The 18,323-nt window shown below is 37.8% G+C and overlaps 1 protein-coding gene across 1 annotated transcript in view; it reads right to left on the bottom strand.

Moving 5' to 3' along the window:
• LOC118265550 (gamma-aminobutyric acid type B receptor subunit 2) overlaps positions 1 to 18,323 on the bottom strand; it is a 185,905-nt gene that overhangs the window by 1,515 nt on the left and 166,067 nt on the right. Inside the window, exons 5-15 of the mRNA XM_050706014.1 lie at positions 16,965 to 17,077; positions 13,132 to 13,294; positions 8,056 to 8,121; positions 7,600 to 7,776; positions 4,229 to 4,486; positions 2,782 to 2,842; positions 2,185 to 2,413; positions 1,684 to 1,819; positions 1,105 to 1,193; positions 596 to 785; positions 62 to 380 (exon numbers count right to left, since the gene is read on the bottom strand). Coding sequence (XP_050561971.1) covers positions 62 to 380; positions 596 to 785; positions 1,105 to 1,193; positions 1,684 to 1,819; positions 2,185 to 2,413; positions 2,782 to 2,842; positions 4,229 to 4,486; positions 7,600 to 7,776; positions 8,056 to 8,121; positions 13,132 to 13,294; positions 16,965 to 17,077 — 1,801 coding nt within the window. The remainder of the gene's footprint in view (positions 1 to 61; positions 381 to 595; positions 786 to 1,104; positions 1,194 to 1,683; positions 1,820 to 2,184; positions 2,414 to 2,781; positions 2,843 to 4,228; positions 4,487 to 7,599; positions 7,777 to 8,055; positions 8,122 to 13,131; positions 13,295 to 16,964; positions 17,078 to 18,323) is intronic.

Here is an 18,323-nt window from a genome sequence, read left to right as displayed (position 1 = left end):
AGGTGAGAGAGATCAGGTGATCCATATGCTCGTTTACAAAAAAAATCCCTATATTACTTACCATTACTCCTAATAGCGACAATCTTCGGTAAAAACAGCAAACACAACGTGGACGTAGTAGTTATCAAAATTAGGCTTGTTATGGAGATGTAGGCCAGAGTGGCTCTCTCAGAGATGATAGTTCCAATAACCACCACACTGGCGCTAGTGATGACGACGGAGTACACACTGATTCCTATGTATTTGGAGTCATTTAGAGCTGATATCTTCACGTTTCTGGTCTCCCAAGCCATGTAGACCCCTACGATGAGCAGCAGACCCTTATAGGCGTAGAGGGCACAAAGCCAGCCTGTCGTATTTTGGGATTTGCAGACTTCTATCTGAAAGAGGTATTGCAATGTTAATTTTTGGTATAGGACTTAAAAATGTTATGTTTATAGCCGAAAAAAGGAGTGGAGTTTAAAATTTTCCTAAGAAGAGAGTGAGTTATTAAGCTAAACCGATTTTCTTTAAAACGACACTAAAAAGCACTTCTGTTACTGTATCAAAATGGACTTAATAAAATTCTTCTGGTACCTTAAAAGCATCGTCTCACCTGAGGTTGATAAATGACACTCCTATCAGTCGTGCTGATCTCCGTCGTCAGGTTCTTGAGATGCCTCTCCATGGGGTCCAGCATCGTCCACAGTGTGACTATCATTCCGTCGATGACCAGTAACGCACACACCAGCGAAATCAATGGTGTGTCTTGTAGCAACTTGGTTTTGCAGACTCCACTGCGGTTGCTGGAAAAATTGAGGATATGATGAAGATATCATGAAAATGTATTTTAAAGCTAACATTCAACTAAAACATTAAATTATCAGATTCAAACTCTGTAACGATATGCGGATCCTAGAAAAAAGGTAGTTCGGTCAGTTTTTATGTTACTCCTTATTAAGGGGGGAAAATCATCCAATGACTTCTCCCGCCTTAGGCGACGCGAGAGGGAGTGTCAGACTCTTAGTGACTAAAAACCACCCGTTCCAACTCCTGCTTTTCGAGCCGAAGCCCCGGTAAACCCACTAGGCAGTCCGCAGCTCCGGAAGTTTTTATGTTACTTACCTTATAAATATTCTATGTACGCGGTAAGTCTTCGCAAACATGGATCCGAAAGCCAAGGAGAATCCAGCCGAGAGGATGTAGACTCTGCCCTGGAAGAAGATACACGATACTTTCACATGGAAATATAGTTTTTGACATCATTTTTATTTTAGTCATCGTTAGTTATTTTGTGCGAACTGCTAGGGAGTGGAACTCCTTGCCGGAGTCTGTGTTTCCTGATGGGTATAACCTGGGTGTCTTCAAAGCCTGAGTGAATAGGTTGCTTATGGGCAGACGTGCTCCATCGTAGGCCGCATCATCACTTACCATCAGGCGAGATAGCGGCCAAACGTCCGCCCATTTAACATTAAAAAAAAAGTCATCGTAAGCCATATCGTGCAAAATGAGCTCAGCGGCGTGCCATTGGAGAGGCCTATGTCTAGCAGGGGACGAGAAAAGGCTGATAGTGATGATGATGATGAAGCAAAATCGTATGTAACACAAAGCAGTTTTATTGTTAAGAAGGGAAGAAGTGGCGAACTTAAATAAAGGGACGACACCATTACTTAATAGTTATTCAAATATTTTATATGGACTTACAGTGCACATTGCCGAGAAGGGCACGTAAGAAGGAAGGGTCGCGTTGTCGACTCCCAGCAGGGCCACCGCCGTGTAGACTAACACGCAGCCGATCAGTGTCATGTTGTTCAGACGAGGAGATGACAGCTTTATTGATCTGGAAACATGATTTAATCGGCCATTACTTACTTTGGTAGTTGAGGTTTAAAGTTTTCACATGTTTTTGTTTCTCGCAGCATTTTGAGTTATGTTTCATCTAGCGGTTAAGCCAAATTCTTTCCTCCTCCTAGTAATGCACATGCAACTTTTCTGGTGGTGCGGGTTCCCATTTTTGGTATCGACTGCTCACCATCAGGTGATTCGCCTGCTTGTTTGCACCCAATTCTATAAAAACCTTTGTTTAGAGTTCTGTTTAGGGCTTGTGAGGCATAAAAGTTCTTAGCAAAGACACAACCAGGTGAAAAAGTTACTTTCTTTAATTGGGTGGCCTTAAAACAATAAAGTTGTAAAATAAAAACTCACCTTCGTTTACTATAATGCAAGTTGAACACCAGGAAAGCTAGAGCTAAGGCAACCCCCAACGCAGCTAGTGCAGCGACTGCAAGTCTGGCAGGAGGCCACACGGAGTCCACTCTGAGGACCAACACCCTCCGAGCAGCTGGAACTCCTCCCGCCCATTGAGGACGAGCGCAGTCAGTACAGGTCATCTCCCTCCCATGGGTGTATAGGGCTACTGTTTTCGGTCTACCACCTGGAAAATAATGGGAGTTTTAGTATTGTGTTTGTTTTTGTCGAAAGTAATATTTCTAACAACCCTTAAATTCATAACCCCCAAAAGGCTGGCAACGCACTTGTAACGCCTCTGGTGTTTCAAGTGTTCATGGGCGATAGTGATTGCTTACTATCAGGTGACCCGTCTGCTTGTTTTCCGGCTTATAACATAAAAAAGAATAATGTATGTGACTTGCTATGCTAGATAAACTGTATATCGTTTTAAAAAAACTTATTAATAACTACGGCATTTTATGTATCTCCTAGTTATTACCTAGGTAATATTGAGAAAAAATAAGCGTTATTCAGAAATGTGTTAGTCGTAATTAAATGTCGAGAAAAACGTACCTTGAATTTGATAGAAAGCAGACGTGCCTATCCTGTCTGCTCCATTGAACGAAACGGGGCCCTGGAAATATCAAAAGGTGATTAGACTGATATTCTTGAAATATATTATCTTCGTACCTACATTCCTACATATTCTCTCGGTGAGAATAACACGGCACACAATCAGAAGCTACGAGGCACGACAGTGATGAATTTAAAAGTCGATTAGGTACGGAATAAAATATGGATCGTGTGAACAGGAATATCTAGAATTACTTAGGTAAGAAGAGAGACAATGTAATAACGACCTTATACTTAAACATATAAGGTAAGAAGTTATGTGTGGCCTTGACCAAGAGCTTAAGAAGAGAAATTACGTTACTATAACCTTTTGCTCAAATATAAGGGTCTGTTCACACAGACCGGATCGGAGAGCATCGGTGCGTGTTTTTCTTTTCACACAGACCGAATCATATAATAGTCGGTCGCAGCGAAGTCGCCAACAATTTCAAATAGGCATTTTTTTAAGGGTGGGTGGGTTTTTTTAAGGGTTGGAATCATCCAATGACTTCTCTCGCCTTAGGTGAGGCGAGAGGGAGTGTCAGACTCTTACTGACTAAAAACCACCCCGTTCCTACTCCTGCTTTACGAACCGGAGCCCCGGTAAACCTAGGTAGTCCGCAGCTCCGGTTTTTTTATAATGATAATAACAATGCACATAAAAAAATTAACCTTAACAAAATACTTAAGACTCTGTTTTCAACGTGATACAATTAATTTGCTCTCCTCTTCGACTCTCCGAGCCGGTCTGTGTGAACCGACCCTAAGGTTACTTCTCAATCATTTAAACATCGTTTTGTCTTGTGGAAATTTCCAGAACTTTCATACGCCATATTACCTCAGAGGCAGTAGTGGGCGTTTTCTATATGATTATGTTGAAGTAAATATACATAATTAATAACAATCCACTAATTCCTAACTTGTTATCGACATCTGTTCCCGAATATTCAAATGTATGTTAATTCCGTTTCACTCGCATATGTTCGAGGTAATTTATTTGACGTGGTTAATCCTGTAAATGCGTTTGAAAGTTCTATTCTGTTAATTTGACATTAATTTGTGATATCTTGTGTAGTGTAGGTATTTACTGCACGTGTTTAATTTAGGTATTACTGGGGATTTTGGGTTTTAAGTGACTTTCAAAACTGTCGCTCATAGTCAGTTTAATAATTAATCAGAAAGTAAACGATTTATAATATTTTTGGCATTTATAACATTGATTGAGTGTAATTGATCCGAACAAGGAATATTTAAACATATGTGTGTGCTACGTTCGTTTATTTAAACCTATCTTTTAAACTCAACTTCTCCAAATCAATCTTAAAATCTACATTTTACTAATAATAACAACGTCGGCCCATTTAACATAAAAAAGTACCTAAAAAGTAAAAGTCTAAATTGAAATTACCGAAACTCCAACAAAACTGAGGTTCGCGAGCTGGTCCAAAAACTCCTTGGCCATATCCTGCCTATCATAATCAAAGTGGCTGAGTCCAAGTCTTGTAGCATTCGTTCCATTATTGCTCTGGTCTCCCAAAGACCTCCAGAGCTGTTCAGCTTTGCTTAACGCTAGAGCTATTGCCCAAACTGCGTCATATGTTTGTGGAGCATAGGGGGAGACTGCGACTCCTGCCGCTTCCATCTCTCGGTGGAACATTTCGTTGGTCTGTGGAAAAAACGGGTTTTATTAGAGTTTGGCAATGACAAACGACAAACAATGTTAATTGGTTTTTATGCATCTGAGCATTAAATCTTTGTCAATTGGTTGAGATCCCAGTGGTTCTTTAGTGGCTTTGCAGAGTAGAAAGAAATGTCTTTATTTTTTTATAGGTACCTATATAAGAATCAATTGTTGTTCCTTTAGCTAAAACTCGAGAACGGCTGGACCTATTAGAAAATGTTAGTTAGTGTTGAATTATTGTGGAAGTCTAGGGAAGGTGTAAAAGGTGAGAAAAAATGTTTAAGGTGCTACGAAGTTTGCCGGGTCACTAAATAAAAATGTCTCCAAATCTACTTTCGCAAGCACGATAGGTAGGTCCATTGTACTTTTTTACCCTACCAAGCTGCTAGAGACGTTGAGACGAGTACAGTTAGCTATAAGTCTTATCCGTATACCTATTTTTTTTAAATAGTTGTCGAATATGTAAGCATACTTCAGTAAAACTGTCTCCTAATTAAATTACCGTACTCCATTCAGTCATGTCAGTTTCTATTCATGTTCACAACTCCAACTTGTTACCTAGACCTACACAAAGTTCTGTAAACATAAATGATCAAACTTTGGCCTCCCGATGTGCTAACCGCTACAATTAGTGCTTGTGGTTTATCGACCTGATTAGTCTGCCTAGGTATAGCGTGGGTTACATCTAATTTGCTAATAAAATCCTCATGTAGTTATATCATGGTTTTTATTACGTGGTTAGCTCTTATTAAATGTAACACACACTTACTTCTAGTCCATGTAATATGGAAAGAATATTTTATTTAACATCAGGCACATACTACTACTACATGTCGTGGTTGCCCGGAGGTTTAAGACGCTCGCTTCTCATGCAAGACCTATCAGCAGCAAGTACCTATGTGACTTTTTCCGAGTTATACGTAGGTATTTTTTAAGATTATTTAGACACCACTGACAAACGGTGAAGGAAAACATCGTGAGGAAACGTGGGCTTATAATGTCTAATTATGACTTTGAAATCGCCAACCCACATTGAGCAATGTGAGAAGAGGCCTTTGACCAGCAGTGGTCACTTATAGGCTGATAATGTGAATATGCTATTATCTAATTTTGTAAACCCAACCAATGACACTTTACCCGACCAAGAAATAACGGAGACTTCTTGCCCAACAGTAGCGCTTTATCAACCACTCAAACCAAAGATTCTGTAAATATTAATATCGATTGAGACTATTCATATTGAAATACCTTTCTTTGTACAGTTGGGTAAAAAGAGTATTTAATACAGAGTACTTTTATTGGCTACTATGTGGTGGAATGCAATGAATAAAGCATTACTCGGCAGAGAATACGTCTTTGTGTCAGTTGTATATCTTCGTGATGTAGGTACGCGGATAAATAAAATATCGCAGCTTACGGCGGCAAACGGTTATTTCGGAGAAATCTGTGCTAGTTTACTGTATAGAGAATTAGGTAATCTAAGTGGTATTTTGGAGATAGACGGCATGAAGCCGGTCTTTGTTCTAAAACATGGCTCTTTTTTTTGAGGAGGGGATATCATCCAATATCTTCTCCCGCCTTGGGTGAGGCGAGAGAGAGTGTCAGACTCTTACTGACTAAAAATCATCCCGTTCCTATTCTTGCTTGTCGAGCGGGGGCCGCGGTAACCCGCTAGACAGTCCACAGCTCCGGGTTACTGGGCCCCTGGATTTGTATTATAGCCTGTATCGTAACTACGATACGCAACTGCGTTTTCAGACACGTTAATACTTTGCAATATGCAAGTCAAAATCAGACCCGAAACAATAATTTATAGATTTTTCAAAGAACTTATTACTGAAAATTTGCGACACTTTGCATATCAGCACGTTACTTCTATCCAAGTCTCTAACATTATAAATGCACACTGAAATGGACAAGTGGACTACAAAGGAGACTCGGACCTTTGAATGTCCTATAGTTTCTTCTCAGAATAGTTGGATATAAAATGCCAATCTGATAGCTAACATATTGACGTGTAAATGTCCTGTTTGTAGCCTGTTTACAGAAATAATTTCTTTTTAACGTTTTTATTATTTTTATACTTGACTGATCAGCGTTTGGTCTCCGATCAGACTAGATCAGATGTGGACTGTGATGTAGTACTGAAAACCAGATTGATTGCAGATTAATGAATCGCATTGGTCAGTTAAGCTTTTAACTGCCATCAGAAAACTGTAGAAATTCTAAATCCTCTACTAACGTAGGTCACCGGTGACCTATGTAGCAGTTAACGTGTTAGGTTAATCGAAGTTTATGCGGAGTTTAACTTGCACTGCGTTGTTCAGAAGCGCACATTCATAAGTTATCAAACTAATAGCGCAAATTAATAGATAAACTACCGGTAAATGTTACTCAGAAACCGGGCATAAATGGCTTTTACCGACTCGATTAATAACAGTGTTCTACAACTGCAATGAAGTCCATCCCTGTACTATACATATAGCGCAGATATCACTACGTTCAGTGTTCACCTCCTGGCGATGCCGAATTTTGCATTCATTATACGATTCAGTCTCTTTTCGAATGAACGAATGAATGAATAATAAATACTCGTATGTCATTCAATTAAAATCGCGTTTGTACCAGAGCATTATGCTTTATGTTCCATTTTTATTGCCGGTTAACTTCAGGTTTTTTGTTTTAAAATTATTTCTGTTGTAGTGTTTAAATATAGAGGTATTTTTTTATTATGTTTATGGATACTAGACAGGACACTTATTAAACTGGAGGTGTTAATTTTTTAACGATAGGTAGTCTGCCTCGTAGGTCGAGTGGTCGCAAGTGCGACTGCCAGACAAGTGGTCTCGGATTCGATTCCCGGGTCGAGCAAAGTATTACTGGACTTTTTTTGGTTATACGAAAATTTCTCAGTGGTAGCACGGTGTCTGGAATTGTGCTCAGTATATGGCGATACATGGTATATTTTATAACGATTACGTGCCGCAATGTGCACATCTGCCTACCCCTTCCGGGATAAAAGGCATGACGATTTATTTGTCGAGCCACAATGCTAAGGACATTATATTGATACGATAGAAAAGTTTCTCAATACTTACCAACCCAGAAATAGAAGCAGCATCTCCAACGATACCTCTGTGCGCAGTGACGGTGACCAAGCCTTCGAGCGCACGCGCAAGTTGTGGGCGGGCACAGGGCGGGGCGCCGCGGATGCGCGGGGGCATGCCCGACACTAGCCAGGCATACTCCGCACCGAACATGCCCAGTCTGAACGCCTGCGATCTCAGAAACACCGCACACTTACTACCGAAGTCTGAGAGATTTAATAGAAGTAAAATGTTTTGTTCAAATCGTGAGTTTATAAGTAAAATTACAATAAAGTGACAACTGTCAAAACTCCTACCGAACTACGTAAATGTACACCAGAGGTTGATGGACTAGAGTTTCAATAGTTGTTTCTGTCGTAAAAATTTTAGAACTAGAAGAGTTGATACTTGTATGATGTATGAGTAGATACTACAGACTACTTGTGGCCTATCTTAAATCCGACTCACCTCACAGAATATCTTCGGGATCATCTCCTGTGAAAAGCTGCCGATGATGATACGGGTGTCCAACTCCTGATGACAATTAAACAAAACAAATGATTATTTTGTCTTATGTAGGTATAACAAATGGCTATTAAACTTCTTGTTATATTGAACTCATAATGGAAAGTAAGCAGTAAGTTTACATTTCAACAACAATAACATCAACAGCCTGTAAATGACCACTGTTGACCAAAGGCTTTTTTTCGTTTGAGCATTAACCACTACGTTTGTTTAATGCGGGTTGCCGATTTCAAATTTGTAACCAGAAATTTTAAGCCCAGGTTTCCTCACGATCTTTTTTTTTCAGTGTTTGTTAGTGGTTCACGACCAAGATGGCCATTACGACAAGTTTTACATTAACTTAATATTTTACTCATAGTGGAAAATGCGTGTTACAGCCTAATCATTCGCTTATCCTTTTGAAGAGTTAAAACAATGCATTGGCTAAAAACACCTTAGGAATGAAATAGAAAGGTTTATATTTAGGAGTACACTGACGAGTGACTTGCTGTGTCCTTAGGGAATTGCAGCGTGATCATATATCCAGTGCGAATCTTTCAGTGTCAGCGATCTTCATACAAGTCACTATAAAGGTAAGCGTCCACCAGAACCGCATCGTACGCATCGCACGCATTAAACGGATTAATTTTTCAAACTGCGTCCACTGTATCGACAGCCATCGGATTGCCGATGCGAGCATCAGCAATCGTATTGCCGATACCACTTTCACCCGGATTTTTGGCATCAGCATTCCATTAATATTCGTTGCGTGCGATGCTTCTGATGCGGTCGTGTGGACGCTTACCTTAAAGGTATAATCAGTATCAATTTGATATGACGCACCACAAAGAGAGCAAAGTAGAAACTCCTGTAACTGATATTTTTGTGTTAGTTCTTTTGTGGAGACATGAGACTTGTTTTATTACGAGTATAAGGAAGTGTTTAGTAGGAGTTTGGTTCAGGGATTATGTATTTGTTTTATTTAAAACTATGCAGGATTTTTTTTTTATTAAGTATGTAGTAGCTAGCGTCTCTATTACGCTTGACATGTCTGTATGTCGGTTTTTCGAAAAATTTTCAGTACTAGCACGGAGTCTGGAATTGTGTCCAGTATTTGGCAATAGGCTCACTCTCTAATACATGGGAGTTACAGTTAAATAAATTGTGAAAAGTGGCTGTACATTGTACAGTGCCATAATGTGCACCTCTGCCTTTTTTACCTTTAAATAGATAGTGCATTAAACTGTGTTCAGCATTAAATTTCCGTTACACAAATAACATAACTAGCAAACAAACAGTCTTATTCCGTAACCTTTTACAATATGTAGGAAGTGAGAAAGAAAAAAATATAATCAAGAAAACAGCTCACGTTTGCATATCTAACGGGGTGAAGAGAGTAAATAATGTATTATTTACTGAAGATGTACTGTAGACACTGTAGTGTCGGCCCGTCTTTGTCTGTATTCTGCTTCGCTTAGCACGGGAACAAACAAACAAACAAACAGGTTTATATGTATTGCAAATAAAACTAACGATATCATATAAGATGTATTGTTGTGTGTATGACAATTGAATTTGTGTTGCTTGGCGGACATATTTTTATTCCGGTTTTGGAAATGTGGCCGGTATATGGTAATAGGCTATTATATGTCCTTATAGCATAAACACTTAGCATAAACACACACTAAAGCAGCGGGACTTATAACATAAATTTATGAAAAGTTGGTGTACATTGTATAGCGGCATGACGTGCTATAATGTGCAAAAGGCGTGACTGATAAAAGAACCAAGTAAGTAGAAATGTTTTATTTTATTGCTTGAATTGGACAAATCGCAACATTAAGATTTACGATATTTAGGTATTAAGTCCCAATGTTCCAAAGGGAGGCCCAATTACCCCTTTCCCAATCCCCTATTCCCCAACAACCCTTAAATTCCTAACCCCAAAAGTCCCGTAACGCACTTGTAACGCCTCTGGTGTTTCGGGTGTCCATGGGCGGCGGCAATTGCTTAGCATTAGGTGATCCGTCTTCTCGTTTACCGGCTTATAACATAAAAAAAGTTAAAGTCCAAAGTGTTATAAGAAATAATCTCAAAAGATAAATCCAAAAGAAAAGATTATCTCAGTTTTAATTACAAAATCAAAGAGAACATTTAGAAGCCACAATTATTTAATTAATTAATGTTTATTTATTAATTCTGGAGAATGCTTTTATCAGTGATTTACAGAAGCTGCTATGTTGTGGTTGCTAACAGTGGGTAAGCAAAGTTGTTACAACTTCGGCTTTGAGGTCGGGTTAAACAATGCTTGGTTTTAAACTGGCTTTTTGGCTTAAAATTGTTGTGTTAACTACTGATTTTTCGTAACGCCTTTTATACCGGAAGGGATAGGCAGAGGTGCACATTATGGCATGTAATGCCGGTATACAATGTACACTCACTTTTGACCATTTGTGTTATAAGTCCCATATAATAGGGGCATAAACTAGGCACAATACCAGACTCCGTGCTACTACTACTGAGAGATTTTCGAAAAACCGAAATCAGCCCAGTAATGCTTTGTCCAAACGGGTCGGAGGGTTGGGCAGAGATGCATTGCACATATGTACAATGTTCAATAGTCAAATGTAATCCAATTAGCACACGAATATACATATTAATTTTAGATTACGAGACTCTGAGACACTAATATGTAATTAATTTTAGACTACGAGCTGCTACTGAGAAATTTTCAAAAACCCATAAAACCCCTATAACACTTTTACGATTTATTGCTCAACAATCCCATCATCTAACATTTACCTGACGACACAGTCAATCTGAATATGGATCAGTATAATATCGGTTTAGCAATAAATTATGCAGTACAGCCTACTCACAATTCGGCATCAAACAAGCGACCTTTAGTTATGCATAAATCAATTACAGCCAACACTCCTGACTCAGGAACCGCGTCGACAAACAAACACGACCTGTGAATGCTCTCCACTCGTCAACGAGTTACCTCTACCATGGGTTTAAAGCAAAAGTATTTGTCGATACTCGATACCGACTTCATTTACCACATCATCATCATTAGCCTATAAGTAGGTTCTGCTACTGCCACTGCTGACCAAAGGCCTCTTTTCAAAAGGTCAAAGTCAAATTCAAAATTATTTATTTCAAATAGACCAGGAAGGCACTTTTGAACGTCAAAGCAAATATAATAATATTAATAAGGTCTGTCTGTCGGTCAGTCCTCTAGTGAAGCTATTTGCTCTTTCCAAAGTGTAGATTCCTATGGAGAAGAATGAGCAAGAGGACATTAATCACATCATCAGCCTATAACTACTGCTACAACCACTGCTGACCAAAGACCTCTTTTCACACGGAGAAGGTTTGAGTGTCAATCACCACGCTTGATCAAGCAGGAATGGCGATTTCAAACTTATAATTCGAAATTATAAGTTCAGGTTTCCTCGCGATATATTTTCTTGTTCTTTCCTTTAATTTTTCAGTAGTCTAAATAATCCTGGAAAGTACACGATTCATGATAAGTAAATCGGAAAAAGTCACATTGGTATTAAATTTGTAAAATTTCGGACTTGTATACTTATTTCTGAGAAGTGGGCGCATTCTGTAAGTGGGCACCTACACGCCCCATGATATAATAACAGCAGTGTCTCTAGCGATCACAGAAAAATGTTCTATATAAAAAGGTGACGTGGCGTCACCACAATCGAGTATTGACAAAAATTATTGCTTCAAAATCATGGTAGAGGTTATGATTGATAGTGGCAACATCGACAATGATTGGGTTCGAGTCGCAGCTGGAACTAATTGAGGCACATAACTGCATTGTCTGTCTGTGTCGTTCTGACAACTGATTTGTACCTCCTAACGTGGTTGTATCAATGTTCTGTCGGAATTATTGCTTACATCATATTTTGTATGCGAATATTAAAGATAAACTAAACGTGGCAACGTGGTGGTGGCCCGGAAGTTTATAGATGCTCCTCGTTGCATGAGAACGGGGGTTCGAAACCTACCAACGGCAAGTACCAATGTGACTTTTTCCAAGTTCTAAGATTATTTAGACACCACTGAGAAACGGTGAAGGAAAACAACGTGAGGAAACCTGGGCTTATAATTTCTAATTATAAATTTGAAATAGTCAACCCGCAATGAGCAAGCGTGGTGATCAAACCTTCTCCGCGTGAGAAGAGGCCTTTGGATAGCAGTGACCACTAATAGGTTGTTGATGTGATGTGAAACGTGGCAATTCGTACAGAATGTTGCATTTCAGAACTTCATTATGCAATGACGCTTTGGACAAATCAGGGTATACATCCATTCAACTAACAGGTCGAAACAATCTAAACAACCCTTCCTAAACTGTTTGACAAGACGAAAATAGTTCCATCATAACCGAACTTAAGGTGCGTCCTATATCAGGACGATACCTGTAAACGATAGCTCATCATACCAACACATACGTCAGCCTCATACCTGTTACTCACTCCATTTCATTACACAACTCCATTAAACTCGTAAAAGTGATTGATTTTCAACCTTAACGACCTAAGTTTGTATTGGTTCGAAGACACCACCGATATTACCTAAACATTGAAAACGTTAAAGTTTAAAATTGCTTATTTCCGAAGTTTGGTCTTCTGTCGCGTTGTAAGCCGGTGTTGCGAGTTAAGTTGTTTTAGTAAGTGGGTGATTATGGTTATGTTATGGATAAAGGTAAGTTCTAAGTACTTCAGGGTGCTTTTCCATCAGAAATATGCTATGCTACGAAAATGTAATAGCTAAGCTGTGAAACTATGTGACCGTTTCCACTGATACTAAGTTACGTAAGATGTGCTATGAAGATGCACCGCCGTAAAGTAGATGTGCGAGGAAGATGCGTAGCTCGAGTCTTCTACGATGTATTAACAGTAGGGCAGCCATTCATAACACGCTTCTTTCTCGAAAGATGCGTGAACATTTGTATGTAGATCATTTATCAACCATTCCACGTAAAATCGTCTTACTTCTATAACATCATTGACATACCTTGAGCTGCTGCAGCTGTTCCTTGAAGTCTGACTCCGCGAAGGTGATGGAAGCAGCACACGTGATGTTGGCGGCCTCCAGCTGCGTGACCAGCTCGTTGACCGCCAGGGAGTAGATCTCCTCATTCTGGGAGAACGCTGTCACTGTGTCCCAGCCGAATTGCCTGGTGGAAGAGAAATTATACTTCAATATCTCAATTGATATTGCTAAAAAATGTGTGTGTATTTAGTAATTATTTGTTACGCTTTATTCAAACAATTTTCATTAAATGTTGTATATCTTTTTATTAGAAATACTCATGGAAGAACCTCTTTCGCTTCATCAACAGTCATCAGTCTTTTCATGCATGCTCGTCGGTTAAGGGTACTTTTAATTTGGCCCTTTTTTAATATATCGCCAATCTGGTCTGTCTGAACAGCATTTAATAGTATTTTTAGATTCACAAGTACTAACAGTACTTATAAAACTTTTCAAATAAACTGTGCGTACCTATTTACGTGCAATGGTTGAATTTAAGTCATTGGTGTAACGAAGTACACTCGAATTTTTAACCATCTACAATATAAAAAATATTTCGTCGATATTTTTTTACAAAATAAAAAGTGTTTAAATGCTATTTGCTGCTATTTTATAAAATTGTAGCCAGAGGCGTGTTACGACTACCAAAAGTTTGTTTTTTATCTACAGACAAAACATTTGACAATTTATATAAGTTTATTTTACAACTTTCGTGAGATATGCAAAATTAAATACTGTTTTTTGGCGTACACACGTAAACAGTAGCAGCGTAACAGTCGCCGCGTCGTGTATCACGGAATGCTGTTTTTGAATATGAGCCTCTAGTAAGGCTTGAAACTAGTCGAGTCCCTCGTCAAATAATTACGTTATTAAGCCGAAAAAATAATTATTAATATAATCGTATCCATAATTAATTAAATATTTTTTATGGAAATACCATAACATCATTTTACATAACTCCTATCTAACCCTTCATCAATAAATAAAACCTGAAAGCAAATGTTTATACTCCTGTAAAGGCGCTGAAACGGAACAAGTCGAGTATCATTTATAGCTCGCGTCGTGAAAGGTCAAAATACTTGGAAATTCTTTTCAAATTCACACGAGTCTCACTTTACACGTACTTATAAGTTAGGCCAGAATATTGTCCCATTTTACAAGATAACAATGGGCAGGAAATTATTTGTTACAACGAAGTATTGGTTCAGAGGATTTCTTTTCTTAAAAAAGGGTCTTGGGAAAGGTCGTTGGAGTCACGGTGTGTAGGGTGATAATTGAATACGTTTAACTTTTCGATAACTGTTTTTGAGATTGAATAAAATTTCATTGGGTTTGTCTTAGACTATAGCTACTGTCACATGGTTCCGCTCACCTCTTTTTAATCACAGCGTGATGTTTTATACCCTATAACCTTCCTCCATAAGTGCACTATCCAACACAAAAATAATTATTCAAATCGGACTTGTAGTTCCGGAGATTAGCGCGTTCAAACAAACAAACAAACAAAAAGCTCTTCCTATAGATATACATATATATCTATTAAGTGCTATTAAGTTAATTTCGATATCACTTATATACGGTAAAGTGAAAACATCTTAAAAATACAACTTTGAATTCGCCAACCTTTTTTGAGTAAACGTGGTGATTGATGCTCATTCTTGTTCCACGTTTATTTATTTAATCTTAAATGTACACAATACAATTAAATAGTGGTACATAAGGCGAACTTAATACCATATGGCATATTCTACCAGTCAACCTTAGGGTTTAAATGCTGCGAAAGTAAGGTGCGGAGACTAAAAATAAAACGGCAAAGAGCCTTTACCTATAAGTGGAACTTTTACAAGTATATGATGAGAACCAAATTGTTCACAAAATAGCTTGAAATATATTTTTTCTTTAGCAGTTACGAAATAGTGGTAATTGGAAATAAGGTAAACTGACTATGTTTATTCGATATAGGTATTGTTATTATTATTAGTCTATAAATATATTTCTGTTGAAAATATTATCGTCAGCGTCGTTTATAAAAACACACAATTTATTTATATTGTTAGTTTTGGAATTTTGTGGTGTGTATTTTAGTTTGTTATTGTGAATTTTGTGGTAGCATGAATTCATTTAATTATTACGTGCGTTAAATTAGTAAATGAATTCATTTTGGGTAATCAATTGCTGTTAGTGTTACTGGACTTTTATAAATGTAATATGGTTTAAAAGGTGTGATTTTTTTACGTACGTCTTTCATATAAAAATGAATCATTGAATTTGTTGATTTCGGTAATAAACCACAGGAACGCGAGTGAAGCTGCTAGCATAAGCTAGTATTATTAAGAAAAACAACATATATTTGTACTTATATTTGTATTTAAATACACAATATTATAAACATTTTTAGCTATACAATAATCAAGTTTCGCAGCACTACAACAAACTTTTCCGCTTCCAACTCGAGGTAGAAATCAAATGAATGTTGCACTTAATTCAGTTACAGTAGCAAGTTGCTGCAACAGTTGAGTAGCAGGTAACATGATTACATTAAAACTCCGTCTTAAACAACGCTAGTCTTTTAATAGTTGACTGGTCTTGGATTAAGGTTGTTGGATAATTCTGTGTCGGTTTGATTTCGAGACAAAACAAGATTCTGTATTCAGTAAAATGTTTGTATGATTTTAATTTATAATGCACAGATATATTTTAATGCCGTATATCCCTGGATATGGAAATGAAAATCTTGGAAACAAAGAACGTCTCTCAATCACTATTTCCCAGATTTTAAAACTATATCTCTCAGCTTAATCTTTGGACCACCATGTACCAATATTTAAAAATATCCTTTCTTTATAATGATAAATATTATACTTATATTACAAAATACACTTTAAAATTCCAATCAAAAAAATAATAATGCTGCTCTCTGTCAGAAAAGCTTATTCATGGCCACTAAATCATATTTTAAACTTTATTTAACCAATAAATTCACCTGAATACAAGTTTTTACACAAATCTAAATAAAGTAAGAAATAGTTTCGACGTCCAGTTGCAGCGCGCGCAGTCAACTTTACCGGCACAAATTAGATTTCCAACTTCTTGTTACGAGAACTTCTACTTTGCTTATTTTGAAATTATTAGTAAAATGAATTGTACTGTAACCAAAAGTGAAAGAGGTATCTATGTAAGATTCGTAGCAATTGGCGTTCCATTGTCTCTGCCTACCCTTATGGGAGACAAGCGTGACGTTATGTGGCCCGGAGTTTTAAGACACCCGCTCCTCATGCATGAGGGTGCGGGTTCAAAACCTATCAACGGCAAGTACCAATGTGACATTTTACGAGTTATATGTACTTTCTAAGAATATTTGTGAAGGAAAAAATTGTTAGGAAACCCATATTGAGCAAGCGTTGTGGTGATTAATGCTCAAATCTTCTCTGTGTGCGAAGAGACTTTGGTCAGCGGTGGCCATTAATAGGCTATTGATAATATAATACTGTAATAGCTTCATATAAAGAGTTTTCAGTATCCATGCCAGGATAAAACATCAATCTCTTTAGATCGACAATCGATTCTTGGGTTACTTTGATAAATAAGGTCAAAGATTTTGTCTGACTGATTATTTCGTAAGTAGAATAAGTCAGTTACATGGACATATAAATTACATAATGACATTACTTAGGATGGGTATATAACAAACTACCCGAAAATAACCTATCTTAGCTAACTTTTTCTACAACTTCGTAGCAATCGTAGCCAAGTTACTACGCCGTAGTACCTTCGTAGCTACTACGCTGCGTAGTCATTTGGTATTTTGGACTTACCTGATGAATGCAATTCTGGCAGGGTTGTGTGAGGAGTCAGGAGCCACTGTTCTGCAGAAGAGAGGGAACTCTGTTCTGTCACTGAGGGCTGGTGATGTGGAGCCGAATGATACCTGTTGAGTATAAGCAAACTGTTTATTACAGTGTTACTCGTCTTATGATCTTTTTTTTTGCTTTTCTTCCCGCCTTGGGTGTGAGAAGATAGAGTGTCAGACTCTTACAGACTAAAACCCACCCCCATTTCTAGTACTGCTTCGAGTTGGAACTTGCTAAGTCTTTTGCAGTACGTTGTTACAATTGATGCTGTTAAGCATAGCGATTCATTCAGTTCGGCCCGATTTCAGTTATATTGTAGTTTGCTATTATTTAGTTTCACACAAATAAAGTTTTATGTATATCAACAGGATTAAACACAAACTGAAAATGACCGCGTGGGTTCTGTACAAGGCAGAAGGGAAAGATTAAAATAAATGATCTCCTGTCTGTACAAACTAAAAAGATATTAATTAATACATAACAATACGTATGTTTTTTTTTGAGGGTGGAAAATCATCCAATGACTTTTCTCGGCTTAGGTGAGGCAAGAGGAAGTGTTAGACTCTTACTGGCTAAAACCACCCCGTTCCTACTCCTGTTTTTCGAACCGGAGCCCCGGTAAACCCGCTAGGTAGTCTGCAGCTCCGGAACAATACGTATGTAGGTATGTATTTATGTAATAAATTATATTGCAATTAATCTACTGTCATTAGTAATCACTCCATTAATGAACAATAACTACAACAATCATTAACTCGTGTGTGAAATTAATTACTATGATTGATAATCTCTGTGTAGGGTTGTCACTGTGTCATCGTAATTTAAGGTTGCTACACAAAGTAGTAAAGTTGCTAGTCAAAGTTTTTTTTTTATTCGATAGAAATTGCAATTGTACTGTTAGTGACAGAAATGTAGAATAGACATGAAAATAAAGGTGTAACTCGACAACTATGACAAATATTAGCCGTAAAAGCTTTACACAGAGAGGAGTGGAAGGAGGGTAGGGAGGCCTTTGCCCTGCAGTGAGACGATCATGGCTGAAATCAAATCAAATCAATTATTAGCAATATGTTCGTAAATGTTTTGCCTAGAAATGTTCTTACATTTCCATTGTTTTAAACACTATTCTCTATTTACACGGTTATCTGAAAAGGGGAGTGTTAATATATTTTTGATATTAGTGGCAGCCCTATACGAGACTATTGTTGTTGCTAGATTGATACACAGCATTAAGGCTACAGCTGACCTTTACTGGTTATGATTGGAAATTGATTAATTCCATACAGCGAGACGAACTTACATTATTTTATTATCATTTATTTC

This window comes from Spodoptera frugiperda, chromosome 28 (genome assembly GCF_023101765.2).
Source record: "Spodoptera frugiperda isolate SF20-4 chromosome 28, AGI-APGP_CSIRO_Sfru_2.0, whole genome shotgun sequence".
Taxonomy (NCBI): Eukaryota; Metazoa; Arthropoda; class Insecta; order Lepidoptera; family Noctuidae; genus Spodoptera; species Spodoptera frugiperda.
The sequence above is the reverse complement of the archived record's forward strand: the minus strand, read 5'-3'. Positions and strand labels throughout refer to the sequence as shown.